General features: G+C 44.4%; 1 protein-coding gene across 6 annotated transcripts in view; it reads right to left on the reverse strand.

Moving 5' to 3' along the window:
- The window catches only part of CIT (citron rho-interacting serine/threonine kinase), a 172441-nt gene extending 150936 nt beyond the window's left edge, over positions 1–21505 (reverse strand). For 5 of the 6 annotated variants that reach the window (XM_065904437.1, XM_065904438.1, XM_065904436.1 and 2 more), the window contains exons 1-4: positions 21456–21505; positions 19414–19516; positions 12483–12624; positions 3540–3715 (exon numbers count right to left, since the gene is read on the reverse strand). In XM_065904437.1, coding sequence (XP_065760509.1) covers positions 3540–3715; positions 12483–12624; positions 19414–19509 — 414 coding nt within the window. In that variant the 5' untranslated portion in view covers positions 19510–19516; positions 21456–21505. Of the gene's footprint in view, positions 1–3539; positions 3716–12482; positions 12625–19413; positions 19517–21455 lie in introns of those variants that run through there. The other variant, XM_065904439.1, reaches the window with a different exon arrangement.
- Position 21506: the final 1 nt, after the last annotated feature.

Genomic DNA, 21506 nt, shown 5'->3' on the forward strand with positions numbered 1-21506 from the left:
TGTCCAGTTATTTACTTAATGTCTTTCTTCAAGGTCGACCCACTTCTTTTAAATTTAAATCTTCCTCTTCGCCTTCCCTTACTGAGCAATTCAGTCCTAAAACCATTAGATGGAGAATAACCAGATAAACATCCATGACAGGTGACGAGGAAAGCCACAGTGGCACAGAACAGGGTGACAGGTCTGAGCAGGGTGAGGAGTGAAGCAACCACATGTGGAGTGGACCAGTGTGGGCATCAAAGGCTCATGTGTGAGCAGGAAGTCAACCTAGGTCTAGATGACCTGGAGCATCTGAGCCCGTCAAAGTAGACTGGACGGATGGACACAGCTGCATAAAATAAGTAAAAAATACTGAAGGTAATATCAGAGGAGTTACAAACATGGAAGGGTGAAAATCAGAACAGACCTTGTGAAGCTGGACAGGACTTGGAGATGTTGGTGTAAATACATGTGGTTTTCAACATACACAGGTAGATACAGAAATAAATACAGATGGTAATGTTCGTGTGTATGAGGTAGGTATACTGCATACATGAACATGTATTTCCTGGCCTTGTCCATTGAATGGAGTCTGGCAGCAATGACATCCTGAAAGCAAAGAGAACACCTCGTACCCAGACCTTGGCCTCTAAATACTGTTTTCCACTTAAAAAAATAAAAAATAAAAAAATAAAGGGCTCCCAGAGAAATGACTGATTGTGGGGCTGGGGCAGGTAAAGTGAGTTTAAGAGCCCAAACATCTTGTTGTATCAGAAAGTAACACAGAATTCAAAGATAGAGAATATGTCAAAAGGATATACAAAAGCCAACCTAAAGAGACTCTCATTGGTCAACTTGGGAACAATTTGAGTATAAAAACATATACTGACAGGAATGGATTGTAACTCATTGACAGGCAAACACAAGTTCAAACAGATATAAATAAATGGATGGATTCAAAGTTTTATCAGAAACAGTTTTTCCACAGTTTGAAAGTACCTCCTTCCAAAATACCTATGCAATTACAAAGAGGAAAGGAGTAACTCCGCAGTGGAGAAGGGTGGCAGATACCAACGTGACAACCTCAGGAATGGGACAAATCACAACTGAGACTCCCCTGTTGGGATGCAGTGAGAGGAACACAGCATCCTGTCTGTGATAGTCCTGTGTGGCTCAGGTAACGAACAGGTGGGTGGCTTTAATTAGCTCCTGGGTATGTGAGATTTTTTTAATCCCCCAGAATACACCTCACATGCGGTGACTCGAGTCATTGACCCAGAGGAGCACAGCTGGGCGAGGCTCCCCATCCCTCACCTGCAGTGTGGGATGTGCTGGGCGAGGCTCCCCACCCCTCACCTGCAGTGCGGGATGTACTGAGAGGGTCTCCATCCCTCACCTGCAGTGTGGGATGTGCTGGGCGAGGCTCCCCACCCCTCACCTGCAGTGTAGGATGTACTGGGTGAGGGTCCCCATCCCTCACCTGCAGTGTGGGATGTTCTGGCGAGGCTCCCCACCCCTCACCTGCAGTGCGGGATGCGCTGGGAGACGGTCTCCATCCCTCACGTGCAGTGCGGGATGTGCTGGGCGAGGCTCCCCACCCCTCACCTGCAGTGTGGGATGTGCTGGGCGAGGCTCCCCATCCCTCACCTGCAGTGTGGGATGTGCTGGGCGAGGCTCCCCATCCCTCACCTGCAGTGTGGGATGTGCTGGGCGAGGCTCCCCATCCCTCACCTGCAGTGTGGGATGTACTGAGAGGGTCTCCATCCCTCACGTGCAGTGCGGGATGTGCTGGGCGAGGCTCCCCATCCCTCACCTGCAGTGCGGGATGCGCTGGGCGAGGCTCCCCACCCCTCACCTGCAGTGTGGGATGTGCTGGATTTGCTTCCTTTTCTATGCACCATTGCCCATATGAAATAGAAGGAGCACAAGGCTACATCTAAGGCCTCTTCCAAGGACCTAGGACACACCAGACCAAACAGGTGCTTAGTAGGTGTGGCCTGATGACAGGTGGTTCTTAGGTGCTGGGAGGCTCAGTGAGCATCTTCCACACCTCTCTTCCAAATGATCTGCCACGTTCTGTCATGTATCCTTTCTATGAAGTTGCCCACATTTCATTCCTGAACAAAGGCCACAGCATTCTCGGATTCTGACAAGCAGCTTCCTGCCCTCTGCTGTGTCTGACCAGAGGTCACACAGTCACTGAAGTGCTGAAACCCTGATCCCAACCTCCTGCTTCCAAAAACCTACATGAATCCCAACCATCTCACAAATTAAATTCCAACTGCAAAAAGCAGTTCTTTGGGGAGATGATGAGTTACTGTTTAATGGGTACAGAGCTTCAGTTTAGGATGATGAAAAAGTTCTAAAGGTGGACAGTAGTAATGGTGACACAACACTGCCAAAGTACTTAATGTCACAGAACTGTACACTTAAAAATAGTTAAAGTGGCATATTTTATCACAGCAGCCAGAACAGCGTTCTTAAGGTTTCCCACCAATCACCTCCTCCCAACTCCAATGTCCTTACTTCTCCTCATTTTCCAGTCTATTTGTTCTAAACACACACAAACACATACATCTGCATAGCATTCTCGTACTTACACCTCCAGAGCGGCACACATACCACACTTCTACCCAGTACATTCTCATCACTTCTCCCTGCCCAGAGCCCATGTTCCCTCTCAGCAGTGTGAACCTCCCGTCTCTGGCTCACCCACATCTTTCCTCATCCCGTCATTTGTGAATTTGCTAACTGCTCCCTCTTTTGTGATGCTTTAGCTCCTAAGTGCCTGGTTTATGGATCTGCCATTTTTCCTCAACTTCCCAAGGCTGTGCTAAAACCCTGAAACTAACAGCCACAGAGCTTTGATTCCTTTTGCAGACTTCCCACGGAGCTGGGTCCATTATCGGACACATGATGTGCTCTCGAACGTGGGTAACTAATAAATTGCTCTCTGAACACCAAGGCTGATGGCCGTCTCTCTAGAAACACGGCAAATGAATCAATAAAGTCTGGAAGCAGCAGCCTTGTTTAAAAAGAGAGAAAAACACCACAACCAGAAAGATAACTTCTCACCTCCTCTCAGACTGGCAACTCCCTAGGCACAGAACAATTTAATTTCTTCAGAGGCCTGTTTTAAAACCAAATACAAAAAAAAAAAACCACAAAAATCAAGTACAGATGCCCCCAACACAAATATATAAGATGTGTACAAAAGCAAAGGCCATCTGACTCACCCCGTGAAACTCCCATCTCTGAATCCCCAGTGGATGGTCACAAAAGATCATCTCAAATTCATTAGTGAAAAGGCCAAGGTGGTTCTGAATAATATGCAACTATAAAAACATGATCAAGCAACCCAGGGGAGCCTGTCAATCTTCAAAATTAGTCAATATCAGTTCAAGAAAGCAGGCTCAGACCTTCCTGGCTGTGCCACAGTAATTAAAACTAGGGATGCAGAGGAAAACTGGCTCCATCCCAGGTGTCAATTCAGCAGATTCTCATCTCTGCAATGAACCTGCTGGTGCAGAAAGGGGAGGCTGGATGTTAAATGCTCGTACCTGCTCCTGGGCCAACAAGGCCTTCTTCTTCATGACTTTCATGGCATAGACATCCCCAGTCGCTTTCTCTCTGACCACCTGTACTTCGGCAAAGTGACCGCAGCCTACGACACTTCTCACTTCAAAGTCCTTCACTGAAGGTTGGAGCTCTTGCAACTCAGCTATGATATCAGAATCTGCAAAAGACGGAAGAGTGACTCCTGGATCCATAACGTGCTTCAAATACTTGTATCTTTATGAAAGCAAGAAGAAAGGAAGAAAGAAGAAAGCGTTGCTGTATCTTCCCTCACTGTCAGGAGACATTTAGTCACTTTCTCCTTGTCGTGAATAATTATAAAATCAGCACAAAAGTGTTTTTTCTATGCTAAGTTAAAATTAAGGACTCCAGAAATTCCAACGCACAGTTTCCATGGCAGCTATGATCTGAATCCTGTAGATGAAGAAAACAGGGGAAGGAGAACAGAAATCATGCTTTTCCTCCCCCTCTCCGGGGGCTGCAGGGCAGTGAGTGTGGTCAAACGTGTTATCGGTGTCTGGACTGGTTTATAATGGGATATGAGCAATGTGATCCCCATCCTCAGTCAACTTTGGGGCTGACTTCCAGATAATTCCATCCTGATTCCATATGTTCTGCTCAGTTTTACTCCATTAGCCCAGGTCTTATCTCCCTTGAATCGTGTCAGTAAATACCCTCCTAGACATACATGGTATGTAGCAGCACTACCAAGGGCGAAAAAGCTTGAGCCTGAGGAACCAAGCAGAGGCCTGACCTTGGCCCTGCAGAGCTGACGTGTCACACAGCTTGACGGGTTTGCAACTGTCTCTTTTCTTAGCATAGTCTTACTCCTTTTCTGAATGCAATCTCTCAGCCCATGTCTTCTTCGACCCTGAAAGCTTTAACGAAAGCATCAGACCCACAGATGAAGCGCTTTAAACAACAGACATTAATTTCTCAAAGTTCCTGAGGCTGTGAGGGCCAGCAGGCTGAGAGTCTGTTGAGAACCCACTTCCTGGTTGACAGGCAGCCCCTGTATTCCTCATGTGGTAGAAGGAAAAGGAGCCCTCATCTCTCTTCCTCTTCTTCTAGGGACACGAATTCCATCATGGGGCCCACCTTGATGAATTCATCTACATCTAATTATCTCCCAAAGGCTCCACTTTGAGGGGGTCAGAGCCTCAACATATGAATTTGGGAAACCAGAGAAGGAAGCAGGAAAGTCATTAAAAACATTCAGCCCATAACAGTCAGAGATTCTCCATATTTAAAGTATGGACTAAACAGGTAGCAGATATGGAATCTAACATACATTTACTAACAACATTAAATTGGGGCATCACAGGATAGATATATAGTGATTCTAATGATCTAAAGAATAGAATGGAACATAAATATTAGAGAAATGCAAATCAAAACTGTAATAAGGTACCATCTCACACTGGTCAGAATGACCATCATTGAAAAGTCAACAAATAACAAATGCTGGGGAGGGTGTGCAGAAAAGAAAAGCCTCTTACACTGTTGGTGGGAATGTAAACTGGTATAGCTACTATGAAAAACAGTATAGAGGTTCCTCAGAACACAACAAACAGAGCATAGAGCTAACATACGATATGGCAATTCCACTCCTAGGCATACACCCAGACAAACTTGTAATTTGAAAAGATACATGCACTCTCAGGTTCACAGCAACACTATTTACAACAGCCAAGACATGGAAGCAACCTAAATGTCCTCTGACAGATGAACAAAGAAGATGAGGTATATACATACGGTGAAATACTACTCAGTCACAAAAAAGGATGAATACCATTTGCAGCAACATGGACGACCTCGAAATTATCATACTAAGCAAAGTAAGTCTGGCTTCCCTGGTGGCTCCGACAGTAAATAATCCACCTGCAATGCAGGAGACCTGGGTTCACTCCCTGGGTTGGGAAGGTCCCCTGGAGGAAGGCATGGCAACCCACTCCAGTGTTCTTGCCTGGAGAACCCCATGGGCAGAGGAGCCTGGCAGGCTACAGTCCACAGGGTCACACAGAGTCACATAGAGTCAGACACAACTGAGTGACTAAACAACAGCAACATACACACACAAGCAAACTAAGTCAGAAATAGAAAAACAAAATATCATATAATATCACTTACATATGGAATCTAAAATACAATTGAACATAGCTATGAAACAGAATCACAGATATAGAGAAAAGACTTGTGGTTGCCAAGGGGATTGGGTGGGGGAAAGGACTGGGAGCTTGGGATTAGCAGATATTAACTGTTATTTATAGGATGAATAAACAACAAGGTCCTACTGTATAGCACAGGGAACTATATTCAATATTCTGTGATAACCCATAATGGGAAAGAATATTAAAAAGAATATATATATATGTATTACATAACTGCATTGCTGTATAGCAGAAATTAACATAACATTAGTAAATCAACTATACTTCAATAAAATATTTTTTAAAAAAAGGAATAGAGCTGTGACTGACCAAATCCTTCAGTCCCGTCCATTACAGGGAAACTGGATCATATACGGGGTTACACTCCAAAGGAAGACAAGAGTAACATTTCAACATTTCAAGAGTAAATTATCCTGGAGAATCCCTCAGAAAGGTGTCATGGTGAAGACGAAGGGGCTCTTGAAATCCCACAGGTACACTGGAGCCATTTCTGTGGAAGGGCACCAGATACAGCTGGGAGCTACATTCACTGGGCAAGTTGTTCACACAGGGAAAGGAACAGAGTCCAACAAAGGAAAGAGCCATTTCATAACCACAGTCACTTGGCAGCACAATGATGAATTAGCCAATGTAATTTTAATTGTTGTTACCCACTCCCTTCCTTTGTTGCATGGGTGGAGTTGAATTCACTTGGATCAAAGGCACATGTGATGAGCACCACTGCACTAACAACACCTCTTACTTGTTACCCTAAAAACGTCTTCTCTTGTTCCCTTGAGGAATCAGGCAAGAGGGGTGAGCAGATTTGTTTCAATTCATCGTGACCATTGTAAAACAAAAAAAATAAATCTAGAGTGCCTTCGGGGAGAATTCCATGCAGAAGCCGAACTGAATGCTGCACAATATTCTCCTTTTGCCTTTACATCACTGTGTCAAGCCCTGTCTTTCTTCCCTGTCTTCTTCCAAGTTTCTCTCAGACCTAGTACTTGAGTTTTTGAATTATTAATTTCCCAAATATGCTGGCTTGCAACTTTCTGACTTGAACCTGATTTCATTACTGCCTGCACACAAGGCCAGCCTCTCCTGATTCTTCTGTAAGGCCTTGGGCCCCCGCGTTGCTTATAGCACTGTCCAACTTAATAACTCTGGGTCTGTCTCCAGCAACCGCCAGGCATCTCAATCACCCCAGCAGACAAAACTGCTTGCAGGCAAAACCACCACGACACTCTCAGAATTCTGAGAAACCACTCCAAGTCGCAATGTTGTTATTCAAACATTTTGGGATTATCAAGGTGAACAGGTGAGATGCTAAACTCGTGTCTATGACTGTGAAAAATAACCCTGCACAACTTCTCTTCCCACCAACTTCTGTGACTACAAAACCACATCAACCTTCATCCCCACGCACTATGAACACGGTGGGAATTGACATTGAGGTAGAGACCCAAAGCATGAAATGAAGATGCAGTCAGAGAATGATCTTCCCAGATACATATATAGATCCAGGGAGCAAAAGCCACCACAGCTGAATGCTGCTTCCTTTTTTGAAACTCAGTATTGCAACACTTCAATCTCTAGGAATGCATCCTTCACAGAAATGTTCAAAAGACACACATATCAAGATACTTATGATGGGCACTGCTTGTTACAGAAAAATCAGAAACAATGTAGAGGTCTACAATTAATAGGAAGGTGGAAATAACATAAGAGTTCACACACAGAAAAGAATACTAGACACATATTTAAAAGAATTAAGTAGCTCAACCTCCACTGGAGTCTATATTTTTCAAGGACAAGGATTTGCTTCTGTTCTGATCACTACTGTAAACCCAGTACTCAAAACAGCAGCAGGCACATAGCGAGTGCTCCACAAATATTTGTTGAGTAAATATATCGCTAGGTGAGCAAAGCTAGTGGCAAAACATTATCAACATACAACCCATTTTGCATAAAATTAAACCAGAGTAATGTTAGAGCCTCTTGATGAAGGTGAAAGAGGAGAGTGATAAAGCTGGCTTAAAACTCAACATTCAAAAAACTAAGATCATGGCATCCAGTCCCATCACTTCATGGCAAATAAATAGGGAAAAAAATGGAAACAGTGACAAGCTTTATTTTCTTGGGCTCCAAAATCACTGCAGATGGTGACTGCAGCCACGAAATTAAAAGATGCTTGCTCCTTGGAAGAAAATCTATGACAAACATAGACAGTTTATTAAAAAACAGAGACATCACTTTGCCAACAAAGGTCCATATAGTCAAAGCTATGGATTTTTCAGTAGTCATGTACAGAAATGACTGTTGGATCATAAAGAAGATTGAGCACCAAAGAACTGATACTTTCAAACTGCAGTGCTGGAGAAGACTCTTGAGAGTCCCTTGGACAACAAAAGAGATTAAACCAGTCAATCCAAAAGGAAATCAACCCTAAAGATTCATTGGAAGGACTGATGCTGAAGCTCTAATATTTTGGCCACCTGGTACAAAGAACCAACTCAGTAGAAAAGATCCTGATGCCAGGAAAGACTGCACACAGGAGAAGGGGGCGACATGGGATAAGATGATTGGATGGCATCACCAACTCAAAGGAGATGAGGTCTGAGCAAACTCCAGGAGATAGTGAAGGACAAAGGAGCCTGGTGTGCTGCAGTCCATGGGGTCACAAAGAGTTGGACACAACTCAGCAACTGAACAACAAACAAATGTTAGAACACACATGGTAAACAGTTCATTGTTCAAGCTACTTGATTGGTATGTGGGGGTTTATGACACTTGTCTCTTTACTGTTAAGATATGTTTGAACTATTCCACAATAAATATCTTATAAGGACAAAAGAAAAGTTGCAATACTATGCACTGAACCATTAACAGCAGTTATCTTAGGTAAGATTTTGAGGGATTTTCTTCCATTCTGATCTTTTATATTTAACGTTGTATTTTTTTTTAATTTTTATTGAAATATAGTTGATTTACAATGTTGTGTTTTCAGGTATACAGCAAAGTGATCAGCTACATAGATTTTTTTTTTTAGATTCTTTTCCATTATAGGTTATTACAAGATATTGAATATAGTTCCCTGTGCTATAGGTCCTTGTTGGTTACCTATTTTATGTACAGTAGTGTGTATATGTTAATCCCAACTCCTAAATTATCCCTTCCTCACCTTACACTTTGGTAACTATAGGTTTGTTTTCTATGTCTCTAAGTCTCATTTCCATTTTGTAAATAAGTTCACTTGTATCAGTTGTTAGGATTCCACATATAAGTTATATCACATGATATTTGTCTTTCTCTTAGTATGATAATCTCTGGGTCCATCCATGTTGCTACAAGTAACTTTGTAATATGCAAAGGGGGGGGGGGCTGTGCGGGGAGGAACTTAAAAGTAGTATTTTGCCCAAAGTACTAAGGTTGTGAACATATAGAAGAGTTTGTTTGCAGTGAATGTAGCTGAAAGAAGGTAAAATTTCAGCCATTGTCAAATCACCAAGAAAACTCCAACTTTAACAATTATCAACACTTTTTTTTGTCTGTGTGTTTTAACATCACACTTGTTTATTTTTTACATAAAATATGTGGTACACTTTTGCTACTTATTCTGTTCATTGGCAAGAGTCAACCAATATTTACTAAACACCTTCTGTGTGTATCCATGCATACTTGGTCATGTCTTACACTTTGCGATCTCATGGACTATAGCCTGCCAGGCTCCTCCATCCATGGAATCTTCCAGGCAAGAATATTGGTGTGGGTTGCCACTTCTTTCTCCAGGGCAGTCTTCCCGACTCAGGGATCAAACCCATGTCTCTTGCATCTCCTGCACTGGCAGGAGGATTCTTCACCACTGTGCCACCTAGGAAGCCCCACCTTCTGTGTATCAGACCCAGTTTTAGGCAAAAAGGCTAGCTTAGCAATTAAGAAACAAAGAACTCCTCCCTGATTCCCAAATGCCAGCTCCCTGATCTCCCTTGGCCCAAACTAGGGGCACTGCTTCAGGGCTGTATTATTCTGCCTCACTTCCTCCAACAGTCCCAGAGGAAATTTTCCATCTCTATAGCAAGCCTCAAGAAACGTATGTGGTAACAGCTGTTGGACCCTTCTTCCCACAGAAAAATGAAGCTTACATTCCAAAACAGAAACTCAAGGCGGGGAAGAAAAAAAACATACTAATGCAATCACCCTTTTCCAATCATATACTCTCTCAACCATCCTCTCCAGGAAGCCTCTTTAAAAATATGAAACAGTTTCCTGAAAGAGATATCTATTAGAAAAATCTACATTTCACAAGTCTAGCCTCCTGATTACTGAATGAGTCTAGAAGATCCACTGCTTTAAAGGAGGATCCTAACTGGAGGGCAATCTCAAGAAGGTACATGTTGAAAGCTCAGTAAATTAGTCTTGTCATAAGCTTCTCCTTCCCCTCCCACTCCCTATTTGAGAGTTTAAATACTCAACAAAATAAGGTGGGAGCTTATTCAAACAAATACAGAATCATGAACAAATATGCCAAGTGCATTTTAAAGTTAAAGGTACACAGTGTGTTAAATATTGAGGTTTACGGTTATCATTATTGGGCAACATTTACTGAGTGTCTCTACGTGCCAGGCAACATAAGCCTGGACTGTGAACTATTTCATTCAATCGCTATATCAGATATGCCTTTTCCCCACCATTCAGATGAGGACACTGAGAACAGACAAGTTACATGTAAATACCGATGTCACTTACTAGACATACATTGGTTTTATCCATTCAAAACTCCCAGGTCCTTTATGCAATACCACATCCCCCATTCCATGAGGTCCCAGTGATCATGGTGCCCTGGACCCCTGGGCACCTACATGAGGCCAATCACAACACTTCACACCCTGGCCCAGTGACTGGTCAAGGGATGGGCAAGTGACTCAAAGCAGAGCCAATGAGAATCTTCCCTGAGATTGCATGAATAGAGACAGTAGACAATACACGTTGGGTACAGTTGGGGTAGCCAGCATCCAAAGACTGTGCCCAATGCATGTGCTTTGTTGTTCCCTGGCACAAGAAATCTGGGTGGCCTTACTGCTTCACTGCAAACCATGGAATATAGCCAAAGAGATTCTTTTTTTTTTTTTATTAGTTGAAGGCTAATTACTTCACAATATTTCAGTGGGTTTTGTCATACATTGACATGAATCAGCCATAGAGTTACACGTATTCCCCATCCCAATCCCCCCTCCCCCAGTCAAAGAGATTCTATGTCCCTTCCAGACCTAAGGCCTGAGAAGGCCTGGCAGCTTCCACTTTTGTATCTGGAAACCCTGAGTTGCCATGGAGGACGTCTAGATATCTCTGCTAGAGTGACAGCATAGACTATGGGTCAGTAGCTTTGTCTCAAAGGGTCAGACAGTAAACATTTTGGGCGTTGTAGGCCATATGGTCACACCTACTCAAACGCCTTGTGATGTGACAGCAGCCACAGGGAACAGGTGAAGCTGCGTTCCAGGAGAACTTTGTTTACAAAGCAGGCATCCCAGGCTGTAGTTGGCTGACCCATCATGGAGAGACCACACAGAACAGCCATATGGAGGGCAAGCAGCTCTGAAACTTCAGAAAGAGAGAGACACGTCTACTAGTCTCAGAGTCCTGGGGGAGCCCAGCCTTCTAGGCAACATGCCAGACAATGGGCGGGTCATCCATTCCAGCCCAGATGCCCGCAATCCTGACCCATATCACATGGAATGGAAGAATTCTCAGCTAAGCCTAGTCAACCCACAGAATCATGATTCTTGTTTTAAGCCACTGAACTTTAGGGTGGTTGGTTATACCGAAAAGTCATGTGAGACGTGATTTCTTTCAGACTTGGCCCTGTCCACCTTTGAGGCCAGATAATTCTGTGTGGTGGGGGCCATCCTATGCATCTATCAGAGTCTCTGAGCTCCACTCACCTCTGCCAGCTGTGACAACCAAAACTGTCTCCAGATACTGCCACATGTCCCTGGCGGTGGCAAAATCGCCACTGGACAAGAAACACTGGTGTCAGGTGAAAAAATATAAAACTAGAAACAAGCAAGCAGCCAACTTCCCCACCACGCGCAAGTTAAGTAGAGTCAAAAACAGGGTGCAGGCAGGGCCAGTTTATGACTTTCATAGTCCCTAGGCACCTTGCCTTCATCAGCCCCTTGCTCCATTAAAAAAAAAAAAAAATTATATAAATATATATTTTTTGTGACCACATTGATATAAAGATGACTATAATCCAGAATCATTATAGATTATTATACTCATATTTTTTATGATTTTAAAATAAAATAAAGTTAAACTAATTACAATAATTTTGAATACTGTGGATGCTAAGCACTGTATTCACAATGCCTAATGAATAATCAGCCTTGAGTGAGTATAATGAAGGAGCCAGAGACATTATTTAAGTCCTTGGAACCAGCCATGCCTAAAATTTGACCCATCCCTGGATTCTCAGTTTCATGACTGTACAGTAGCAATTAACACAACATTGTATATCAACTATACTTCAATAATTTTTTTTTTAATTCACTTTTGGCCTAAGCTAGTTTGAGTTGTTTCTATCACTCGCAATCAAGAGGCCTGATTTATCCAGTCTCCTAGCAACAGCAGGTGGAAGCTGACCTTGAAGCTGGGTCCATCTAAAGCAGAAATTCCCACCCACTCCCTCCGACCACAAACTCATCCCACCTCCGGTATCCTTTTAATTCTCACTAAGCAGGACAAATTTCAAGAAAAAGTTCTCCCCACACTTACACTTCTGGACAAAGTTGCTCACATGCTTAATCTTCATCAAAGCCGGCTGACTGCATTCTTTAAAGAGAACAAAGAGGGCATCTAATATCGCTTCTCGGGAAAGAAGAGCCATCTGCTGTTGAGTCATGGAGGGTGGTTTCCCCTAAAAACAGCAAACAGCAGATGGAGACACTGTCAATAATGAAAAGCTTTGATCAATAACATCCACGCAGAGTAAATTGCAAGCCACCAGCTCAACTAACTGCTCATGACACATGCTAGCAGCAGAATTTAGTGGCCTCATCCTTTAAAGTGACGTCCACTGACAGTCATTAAGTTATCACTTGTATGTGGGCTTCTTCCTCCTGCACCTGGGGAGGAAAACTTCATCAGCATGCCATGAATAAGAAACAGTTCTTCTGTCTTAGCAGTCTGAGGCTCATGGGGACATTCACCCCGGACCCTGCTGGTCCTGTCACATCTCCGTGCCTCTTCAGGAGGACACAATGAATGCCTCTTCCTCCCTGTGCTCCTACAGGTTTGTTTAACATAACTTCAGTTTCTTTAATTCACTCGAACACTAAAGGGTCGTGTGAATGGAGTGACTGCGCTAAAGCTGAATTTATTCATGATCTCAGGCAACAGTTGCAAACTGGCAGACTGCATCTAGCCCACAGACATGTTTTGTTTGGCCTGTTATACTTAAAATAATTTATCTGCCAATATTGAAAAATCAGGAGATTTCACACCAAAAGAAAAGGGGCAGGGGGAGGGGAGGATTTCTGGCTTTTTATGAGACACAGGCAGATCTGGCAACACTGTACCACATTCCTGCCTGGGGAGGCTGAGCTGCAGCTGAGGAGCACTGCCCCTCTAGAAAGTGGATGTGTTCGGCATTTCACTGAAGACTCAACTCACAGCTCTTCCATCTGGCCCATTTGACTCCTTTACACTCACTGTCTGGCCACCCAAGACATGAATTCACACCCCTGGTCCAGAGCAATGAATCCCATGTGCCACGGACTATATGTAGTTCTCTCTGTAAAGCTGCTGCTGCTAAGTCACTTCAGTCGTGTCCGACTCTGTGTGACCCCACAGGTTCTCCCGTCTCTGGGATTCTCCAGGCAAGAATACTAGAGTGGGTTGCCATTTCCTTCTCCACTGAGTGAAAGTGAAAAGTCAAAGTGAAGTTGCTCAGTCATGTCTGACTCCTAACGGCCCCAAGGACTGCAGCCTACCAGGCTCCTCCATCCATGGGATTTTCCAGGCAAGAGTACTGGAGTGGGTTGCCACTGCCTTCTCCGTCTGCAAAGCTGGCCATCAACAATTCTTCTAACTCTAAAAGCACTTGCCACTGCATCCATCAAGCGTCAGAGTCTATTTCTTCTCCCCATGAATCTGTGCTGTCGCCATGACTCATGTGAACCAACAGAATGTAACACAAGTGACCCACTGCCAGTTCAAGATGCAGCCCTTAGGAAGTCTGGCAGTTTCTACTTTTGTTTTTTTGGGGAAGCCAGCTGCCAAGTTGAGAAGCTTGGGCTAGACCAGGTGACAGTCAAATCTCACCCACTGTCTGTTTTTATAAATAAAGCTTTATTGGAACACAGCCATGCCTATTAATTTACACATCATCTATGGCTGTGTGTGTGTTAGCTGTTCAGCTCATCCAGCTCATCCAGCTTTTTGCGACCCTATGGGCTGTAGCCTGCCAGGCTCCTCTGTCCATGGAATTCTCCAGGCAAGAATACTGGAATGGGTTGTCATTTGCTTCTCCAGGGGATCTTCCAAACCCAGGGATTGAACTCAGGTCTCCCGCATTGCAGGCAGATTCTTTACTGTCTGAGCTTCTGTGCTATAAACAGAATGGCAGAGTTCAGTAGTTGCAGCAGAGACCTTAGGGCCAACGTACTATTCACAGAAAAAAATTATAAGCCCCAGGTTAGACTGAGTAACAAAAGACCTTTGGAGAAGAGGTCACTGGACGAACTGAGGCACCCCAGGCAGCAGTCGGCAACCAGAGGTTTTAGTCCCAGCCAAGCTCCCAACTCAATACAACCCATGAGTAACCCCAGCAGAAGAATCACCTAGTTGCATGCAACCAACCCACAGAATTGTAAGAAAAAGTAAATCATTGTTGCTTTAAACTTTGTGAGTGCTTTGTTACACAGCCCTGGATGACAGAAACAAACTGTAACAGTCCAACAGCAGCCTCCTCAGCCAGAACCAGAAGCATGATGGGCCCTTTCCTGCCCGCTCCCTGGCACTGGCCAGCACACACCATTAAAGCAGGGGCCACTCCACTGCACCCCTCTGCATGCGGCTGAACCCAGCCCACCAGGTCGGTTCACACCAACACTAACCCACCGCCCAAGTGGCAGACGGGAGCTCCGCTCCCAGGATGCCAGCTCCTGAGCCACCTCATCAGTCACAAACTGACCAGTGAAGCCAGCTGAGGCCACAGCGTCTGCCGCCTCAGACAACCAGGCTCTACCGAGAGCTGGAGGATGATTCCAGAGGAGCCCGGACTTCCTCAGACCCTGCCGCTTTCTGGTGCCGTGTGGCACCTTCCTAATCTGAGTACAATAGCTGCGAGGCAGGCACAAGCTATAGCGGCCCCCTCAGCACAACAGTGGACCTGCCCCCAAGCAAGCAACCGTTAGTGAGCAACTGTCAACCACCCACTTTTGGTGGTCCTGCTCAGCCATTGGTCAGTGCCACCGTGGGCCCCGCCCCCAAGCAAGCAACCGTTAGTGAGCAACTGTCAACCACCCACTTTTGGTGGTCCTGCTCAGCCATTGGTCAGTGCCACCGTGGGCCCCGCCCCCAAGCAAGCAACCGTTAGTGAGCAACTGTCAACCACCCACTTTCGGTGGTCCTGCTCAGCCATTGGTCAATGCCACCGTGGGCCCCTCCCCCAAGCAAGCAACTGTTAGTGAGCAACTGTCAACCAGCCACTTTCGGTGGTCCTGCTCAGCCATTGGTCAGTGCCACCGTGGGCCCCTCCCCCAAGCAAGCAACTGTTAGTGAGCAACTGTCAACCAGCCACTTTCAGTGGTCCTGCTCAGCCATTGGTCAATGCCACCGTGGGCCCCTCCCCCAAGCAAGCAACCGTTAGTGAGCGACTGTCAACCAGTCACTTTCGGTGGTCCTGCTCAGCCATTGGTCAATGCCACCGTGGGCCCCTCCCCCAAGCAAGCAACCGTTAGTGAGCGACTGTCAACCAGTCACTTTCGGTGGTCCTGCTCAGCCATTGGTTAGTGCCACAGTGAGCCCCTCCCCCTCTTGTATATAAACGGAGCCAGACCTCCAACTGAGGGAAGATGGCTGAGATGCCAGTCTGCCATCTTCATCTGCTAGCTTTCCAATACAAGTAGTCATTGTTGTTCCAACAACTCATCTCCTGATTTATTGACCTGTCCTGTGGCAAGCAGAACAAGCTTGGGCTCGGTAACATGACTTTGAGTCACCTGGAGAACTTTATTAAAAACCAGATTCTCAGGTACCATTACCAGTCTGTAGCTAAGAATATCGGAGAAGGCAATGGCACCCCACTCCAGTACTCTTACCTGGAAAATCCCGTGGATGGAGGAGCCTGGTAGGCTGCAGTCCATGGGGTCGCTAAGAGTCGGACACGACTAAGCGACTTCACTTTCATGCATTGGAGAAGGAAATGGCAACCCACTCCAGTGTTCTTGCCTGGAGAATCCCAGGACTGGGGAGCCTGGTGGGCTGACGTCTATGGGGTCGCAGAGTCGGACACGAATGAAGTGACTCAGCAGCAGCAGCTGAGAATATATTTCAGTGAGACGTCCTACCAAGACAGTCAGACCTCAGCCAGGTTTGTGAAGCACTGAGTCAGACCACACTACCTGTCACTTTTGAGTTCTGCCACTTCCTGGGAAAATAAAATTCCTAGTTTTTCTCTCCTTTGATGAGTTTAGACTAACTAAGCAGCAGTTCCCAAATACAGTACTGAGTCTTAAAAAAGTTTTCAAGTCTGTCATAAAGTAAGAAAAAGTGAACACTGCATGATGACTCTTTTATAAAGCTAAGTGTATTCAAATTGTAAAATGGTCCTTTATTCTGAAACAACATCCTTCCCCTGGTGGTGTTTTTTAAAATGTCCCCTCTTTATGAAATAAAAGGACCAGAAGATAATAGTGTTTTCTTTTTTGTGTTTTTTTACATCCCTTACTTAGCAAAATACAAAGTTGGCAAACCTCAGTCAGCCTAGCAAACTTGTAAAATTTTGCTGGCTCAAAAATCTAAAAGCCTGCCAACCATTAACCTGGAACTCTCGGGGCGGTACTTACTGTTAAGTAGAAACTGAGACTCTCTCTAAATGGAAAACAAAACCACTACTCTCTATCCAAACCTCATTAAAAGGACACTGGGATAGGGATAAAGTGGGATAATCAGTTAGTTTAGAAATCCCACAGGGGATTAAAGACAAGAGGGAATTTTAAGGGCATTTGGGAGACTGCTGTAAGCTAATGACCACTCTAGAAAAGAACCCAGTAACCTAGCAACAATCTCCTCTGATGGCTCAGACAGTAAAGAATCCGCCTGCAATGCGGGAGACCTGGGTTCAGTCCCTGGGTTGAGACGCTCCCCCTGGAGAAGGGAATGGCTACCCACTCCAGTATTCTTGCCTGGGGAATTCTTCGGACAGAAGAACCTGGCAGGCTACAGTCCATGAATGGGGTCACAAAGAGTCAGACACAAAGGAGCGACTGACACTTTCACCTCAGTAACAATCTACACTGCCCTGAAGGAAGACCAATTACCAGGCACGCTCAAGCCACAGGTGCCAACAGTTTAAACACAAGACAATAGATGTCAGGTCTGAATCTTGTTACATGAAGTCAGGGAGTTAATGGTCCTTGAAGAATAGCATTTCTGCAGGTAGTCAAGACAGGAATAGAGGGGGAAAGGGAAAGAAACTAGGTGAAAGGGGTCATAATATCAAAACCTGAGACGAATTACCATATTTTAGTATATACTACCTTTCTTCTGTTAATATACATATGATTTAAATAGCACCGTGACAGTCCTCATTAACCATACAGGGTCAAAGGAGAACTAAAGACCTAAGCCTTGAACATCTACCCCAAAATGAGGAAGGTGGTCTACTCCACTCCCCACTTCTTCTTTGACTATGAAAATGTAGCCCTCTTTGTTCTCAGTGCTGAGCTCCCCTGCCAGACCATCTGTATCTCTCACAAGCATCCTCTGCTAATAAACTCACTCTGCCGTTTCCATGCTGAAAAGAACCTGAGCTTCAGTAAGTTCTGACACAAGGTGAGCAGTTTCAATTAAAAGACAGTGAGTTTGACCCACACGCTGTAACAGAAGACCCAGTGCAGCCAAAATAAAAATTAAAAAAAAAAAAAAAAAAAAGTGGGTTCAAGTCCCCTCCTAACTCAGGAATGATGGACCCAAGTCCCAATCTGAGTTTTGGCTGGGTTCAAGTCCCACCCAAGAATGAGTGGGTTTCATCTGAATGGGGGGCAAAAACAGTATCCTTATCCTGCTTATATTAAAGCAAGTGCTGGGGTTATGCTATGCTTGCAAATAACAGCTTTTCAGGGCACAGGGGGATCTTGTTAAAAAAAAAAAAAAAGGATGAATTGGGGATTTACACACAATCTTTGCTGGTATAATGACATTTAAGTACAAGATATACTTACTAAACTCTGATATACACTGGCAATGTTGCCCAGCAATTACACACCCACACCAAAAATGGGGTATGGCTTTGTCATTTAAAAGCTGCGTGATTCTGAGCAAGTCTCTGTCCCTCTCCATATCTGCACATTATAAGAATTTTGTCGTAAGTTGGAAGTTTTGGAGTAAAACGCTTAATGGGTTAAAAAGTGGTAGCGCTCCAGTCAGTTGAGGTTAAAAATAGACCATTCATAAGAGAAAAATACCTCATGACCTAAATGATGACCCACAGAACAACCTAAGATTTCACTCTGTCCTCATTCTGATCTGTTTAAACATTCCCCAATACCAATATCTTGGTGAAAATGTCCTCAAGAACATATTAGTAGTGAAACTAATATAACATTGTAAATCACCTTAGATTTATCATCATACAGATAATCCTACAAAATGCCTTATTTAGTAGTGAACATAAATTTATTATTACTGTAGCCAATAATATTTCTACACTCATCATTAATAATAGTTATCATTTATAAAGGGCTTACCAAGAGCTGGGCAAGAACTAAGCACATGAATTATCTCATTTAATCCTCATAACTTTGTAAATTAGGTGCTATAACTTCTATTATAATACAAATAATGGAAAATGGATCTAGAGAAGGCAACTGACTCACCCAAGGTAACACAGCTAACACATTCTGGGGCCAGGATTCAAACCTAAACCTTCACCACTATCTGTATTTTCTCTTTGACTTATCAAACAAGGATTTCTACAACAAACAAAAGAATTAGAAATCTACTTGGGAAAAAAATCTCACAACATTAAGTTTTAATCTTTTGGGGGGTGATGGAAATGGTCTATATCTTGAGAGGGATGTGGGTTGCTCAGGTTTGGTATTTATCAAAACTTTTTTAAAACATAAACATCCCTTGAATGAAAAAGATTTCTATATTTCTATAGGGTTACACCTATAGAAATTCCAGTCAAAAGAGTGTCTTTGTTCATTTACTTTTCCTTCTTTAATAAAAGGGCAAACTTTAGTGCAAAAGTGTAACATGTGTGAAATCCTCAAAAAGGTCCCCTTTCCAGGGCAAGTTCAGCTACTTACTCCTGGCACAATGGCTCCTTTTCCCACAACTTTCAGCATATATAAAACACCAAATGGGATTTCTCCTAGATTCACCTCAGTCCTCTAACAAATTCCTATAACCTCTGAATCACAAAGAGGTTCCAAGAAAACACACACAGGTGAGCAAAATTGACAAGCCAGTCTGTTACCTGGAAGAAAAGATTCAGCCTGGAGGCCCGGCTGGCAATGGATTCAACAGCACCAGCGTCCAGCAGATTCCGTGCTCCATACTTGAACTTCAACATCTCCCCACTGGGGATGAAAGGAGACAGGAGGAGGTTAGTGTGTTCCGCAGATTTGAACGGGAAGGATTTGAGAGATCCTGAGCTTTCCCTCAAGGTATCATGGGTAGGGAGGTGAAAAATCAGCCACCACTGGGTCTTGGGAAGCTCAGTCTGGTGACACAGGTAAAAATCAGACTTTTATTCAGTGTAACAGAAGTAACACTGGAACACTTATCTGACATACTCACTTACTTAAATTTTGTTTTATAACTGCAGACAGTGACTGCAGCCATGAAATTAAAAGATGCTTGATCCTAGGAAGAAAAGCTATATGACAAATCTAGACAGCATATTAAAAAGGAGAGAGACCACTTTGCCAACAAAGGACTGTATAATCAAAGTGATGGTTTTTCCAATAGTCATATATGGATGTGAGAGCTGGACCATAAAGAAGGCTGAGCACCCAAGAATTGATGCATTTGAATTGTGATTATGGAGAAGACACTTGAGGGTGCTTTGGATAGCAAGGAAATCAAACCAGTCAATCCTAAAAAAAATAAACCCTAAATATTCATTTGAAGGACTGATGCTGAATTGCCAACACTTTGGCCACCTGACGCAAAGAGCTGACTCACTGGAAAAGACTCTGATGCTGAGAAAAACTGAGGGCAGGAGGAGAAGGGGTGACAGAGGATGAGATGGTTGAATGGCATCACACTCAATCGACACGAGTTTGAGCAAACTCTGGGAGAAAATGAAGGACAGGGAAACTTGGCAAGCTGCAGTCCATGTGATCACAAAGAGTCAGATATGATTTAACCACGGAACAACAACAACAACCACCCCCCTTAGAATATAAGCTCCACCAGGTCAGGGACTTTTATCCTAATATAATGGGGACACATATAGCCTAGCACATAAATGCTAATAAACAGTTATTAAACAAATGATTGAAAATAAGTAAATTACATAATACAGATATGTTGGAAGCTATGGGGTTTAAAAAAAAAAACAAATGGAGGAATTGGGGCATGGTAGTGTGTGTATAACAGTGTAGTCAGAGTAACTTCACCGTTCAGTTCAGTCTTGTCCGACTCTGTGCGACCCCATTGACTGCAGCACACCAGGTTTCCCTGTCCATTACCAACTCAGGGAACTTCTTCGAATTCACGTCCATCCAGTTAGTGATGCCATCTAACCATATCATCCTCTGTCGTCCCCTTCTCCTCCTGCCTTCAATCTTTCCCAGCATCAAGATCTTTTCTAAGGAGTCAGTTCTTCACATGAGGTGGCCAAAATATTGGAGCTTCAGCTTCAGCATCAGTCTTTCCAAAGAATGTTCAGGATTGATTTCTTTAAGAATTGAGTGGTTTCATCTCCTTGCAGTCCAAAGGACTCTCAAGAGTCTTCTCCAACACCACTTCACTGAACAGGTAACATTTGAGCCAAGATCTGAAAGGAGTAGCAGCAAGCCTTGCTGATATTTGGGTAAAGAAAAGTATCCTGGGGTCAGAGGGAACAGCCAGAGCTAAGGTTCTGAGGCAAGCCCTGGGCTTCTCTAACAGTAGCTGGGAAACCACGTAGGACTGGAACAGTGAAAGAGGCAGGAAGTAGGCGGTGACGGGTTGGGGCGAAGAGTATGAAGACACCAAAGTAAGTTAGGGTCACACATTCTAAGGCGCTGCCGGCCCGGACTAGCAATGCCGACAGGAGGCAGGGCAGAAGAAACACAGGACCCCACCCCGCTGGAGAAAGGAAATTCCTCTAGCCGCCGCACAGCCTAGGCAACCCTTCGACTGCGGCGGGGGATAAGCCCTTGCACCGCCAGCCTGGAAAGACCTTCCCGACCGCCCGCCGCCCTCCCTGCTGCGAGAGGCAAAGCCGGGGTTGGTGTGGTGGAGGAGGCCCTTCCCTTGGTCTTGCAAAGTGGGGTGAGGGAGAATTGGGCTTGGGGAGACCAGACTCACCGTTCAGCCTACCGCGCTATTTGCGCGCCGCTCTACCCCGTGCCTCCCGCG

Source organism: Muntiacus reevesi, chromosome 13, assembly GCF_963930625.1.
Source record: "Muntiacus reevesi chromosome 13, mMunRee1.1, whole genome shotgun sequence".
Taxonomy (NCBI): domain Eukaryota; kingdom Metazoa; phylum Chordata; class Mammalia; order Artiodactyla; family Cervidae; genus Muntiacus; species Muntiacus reevesi.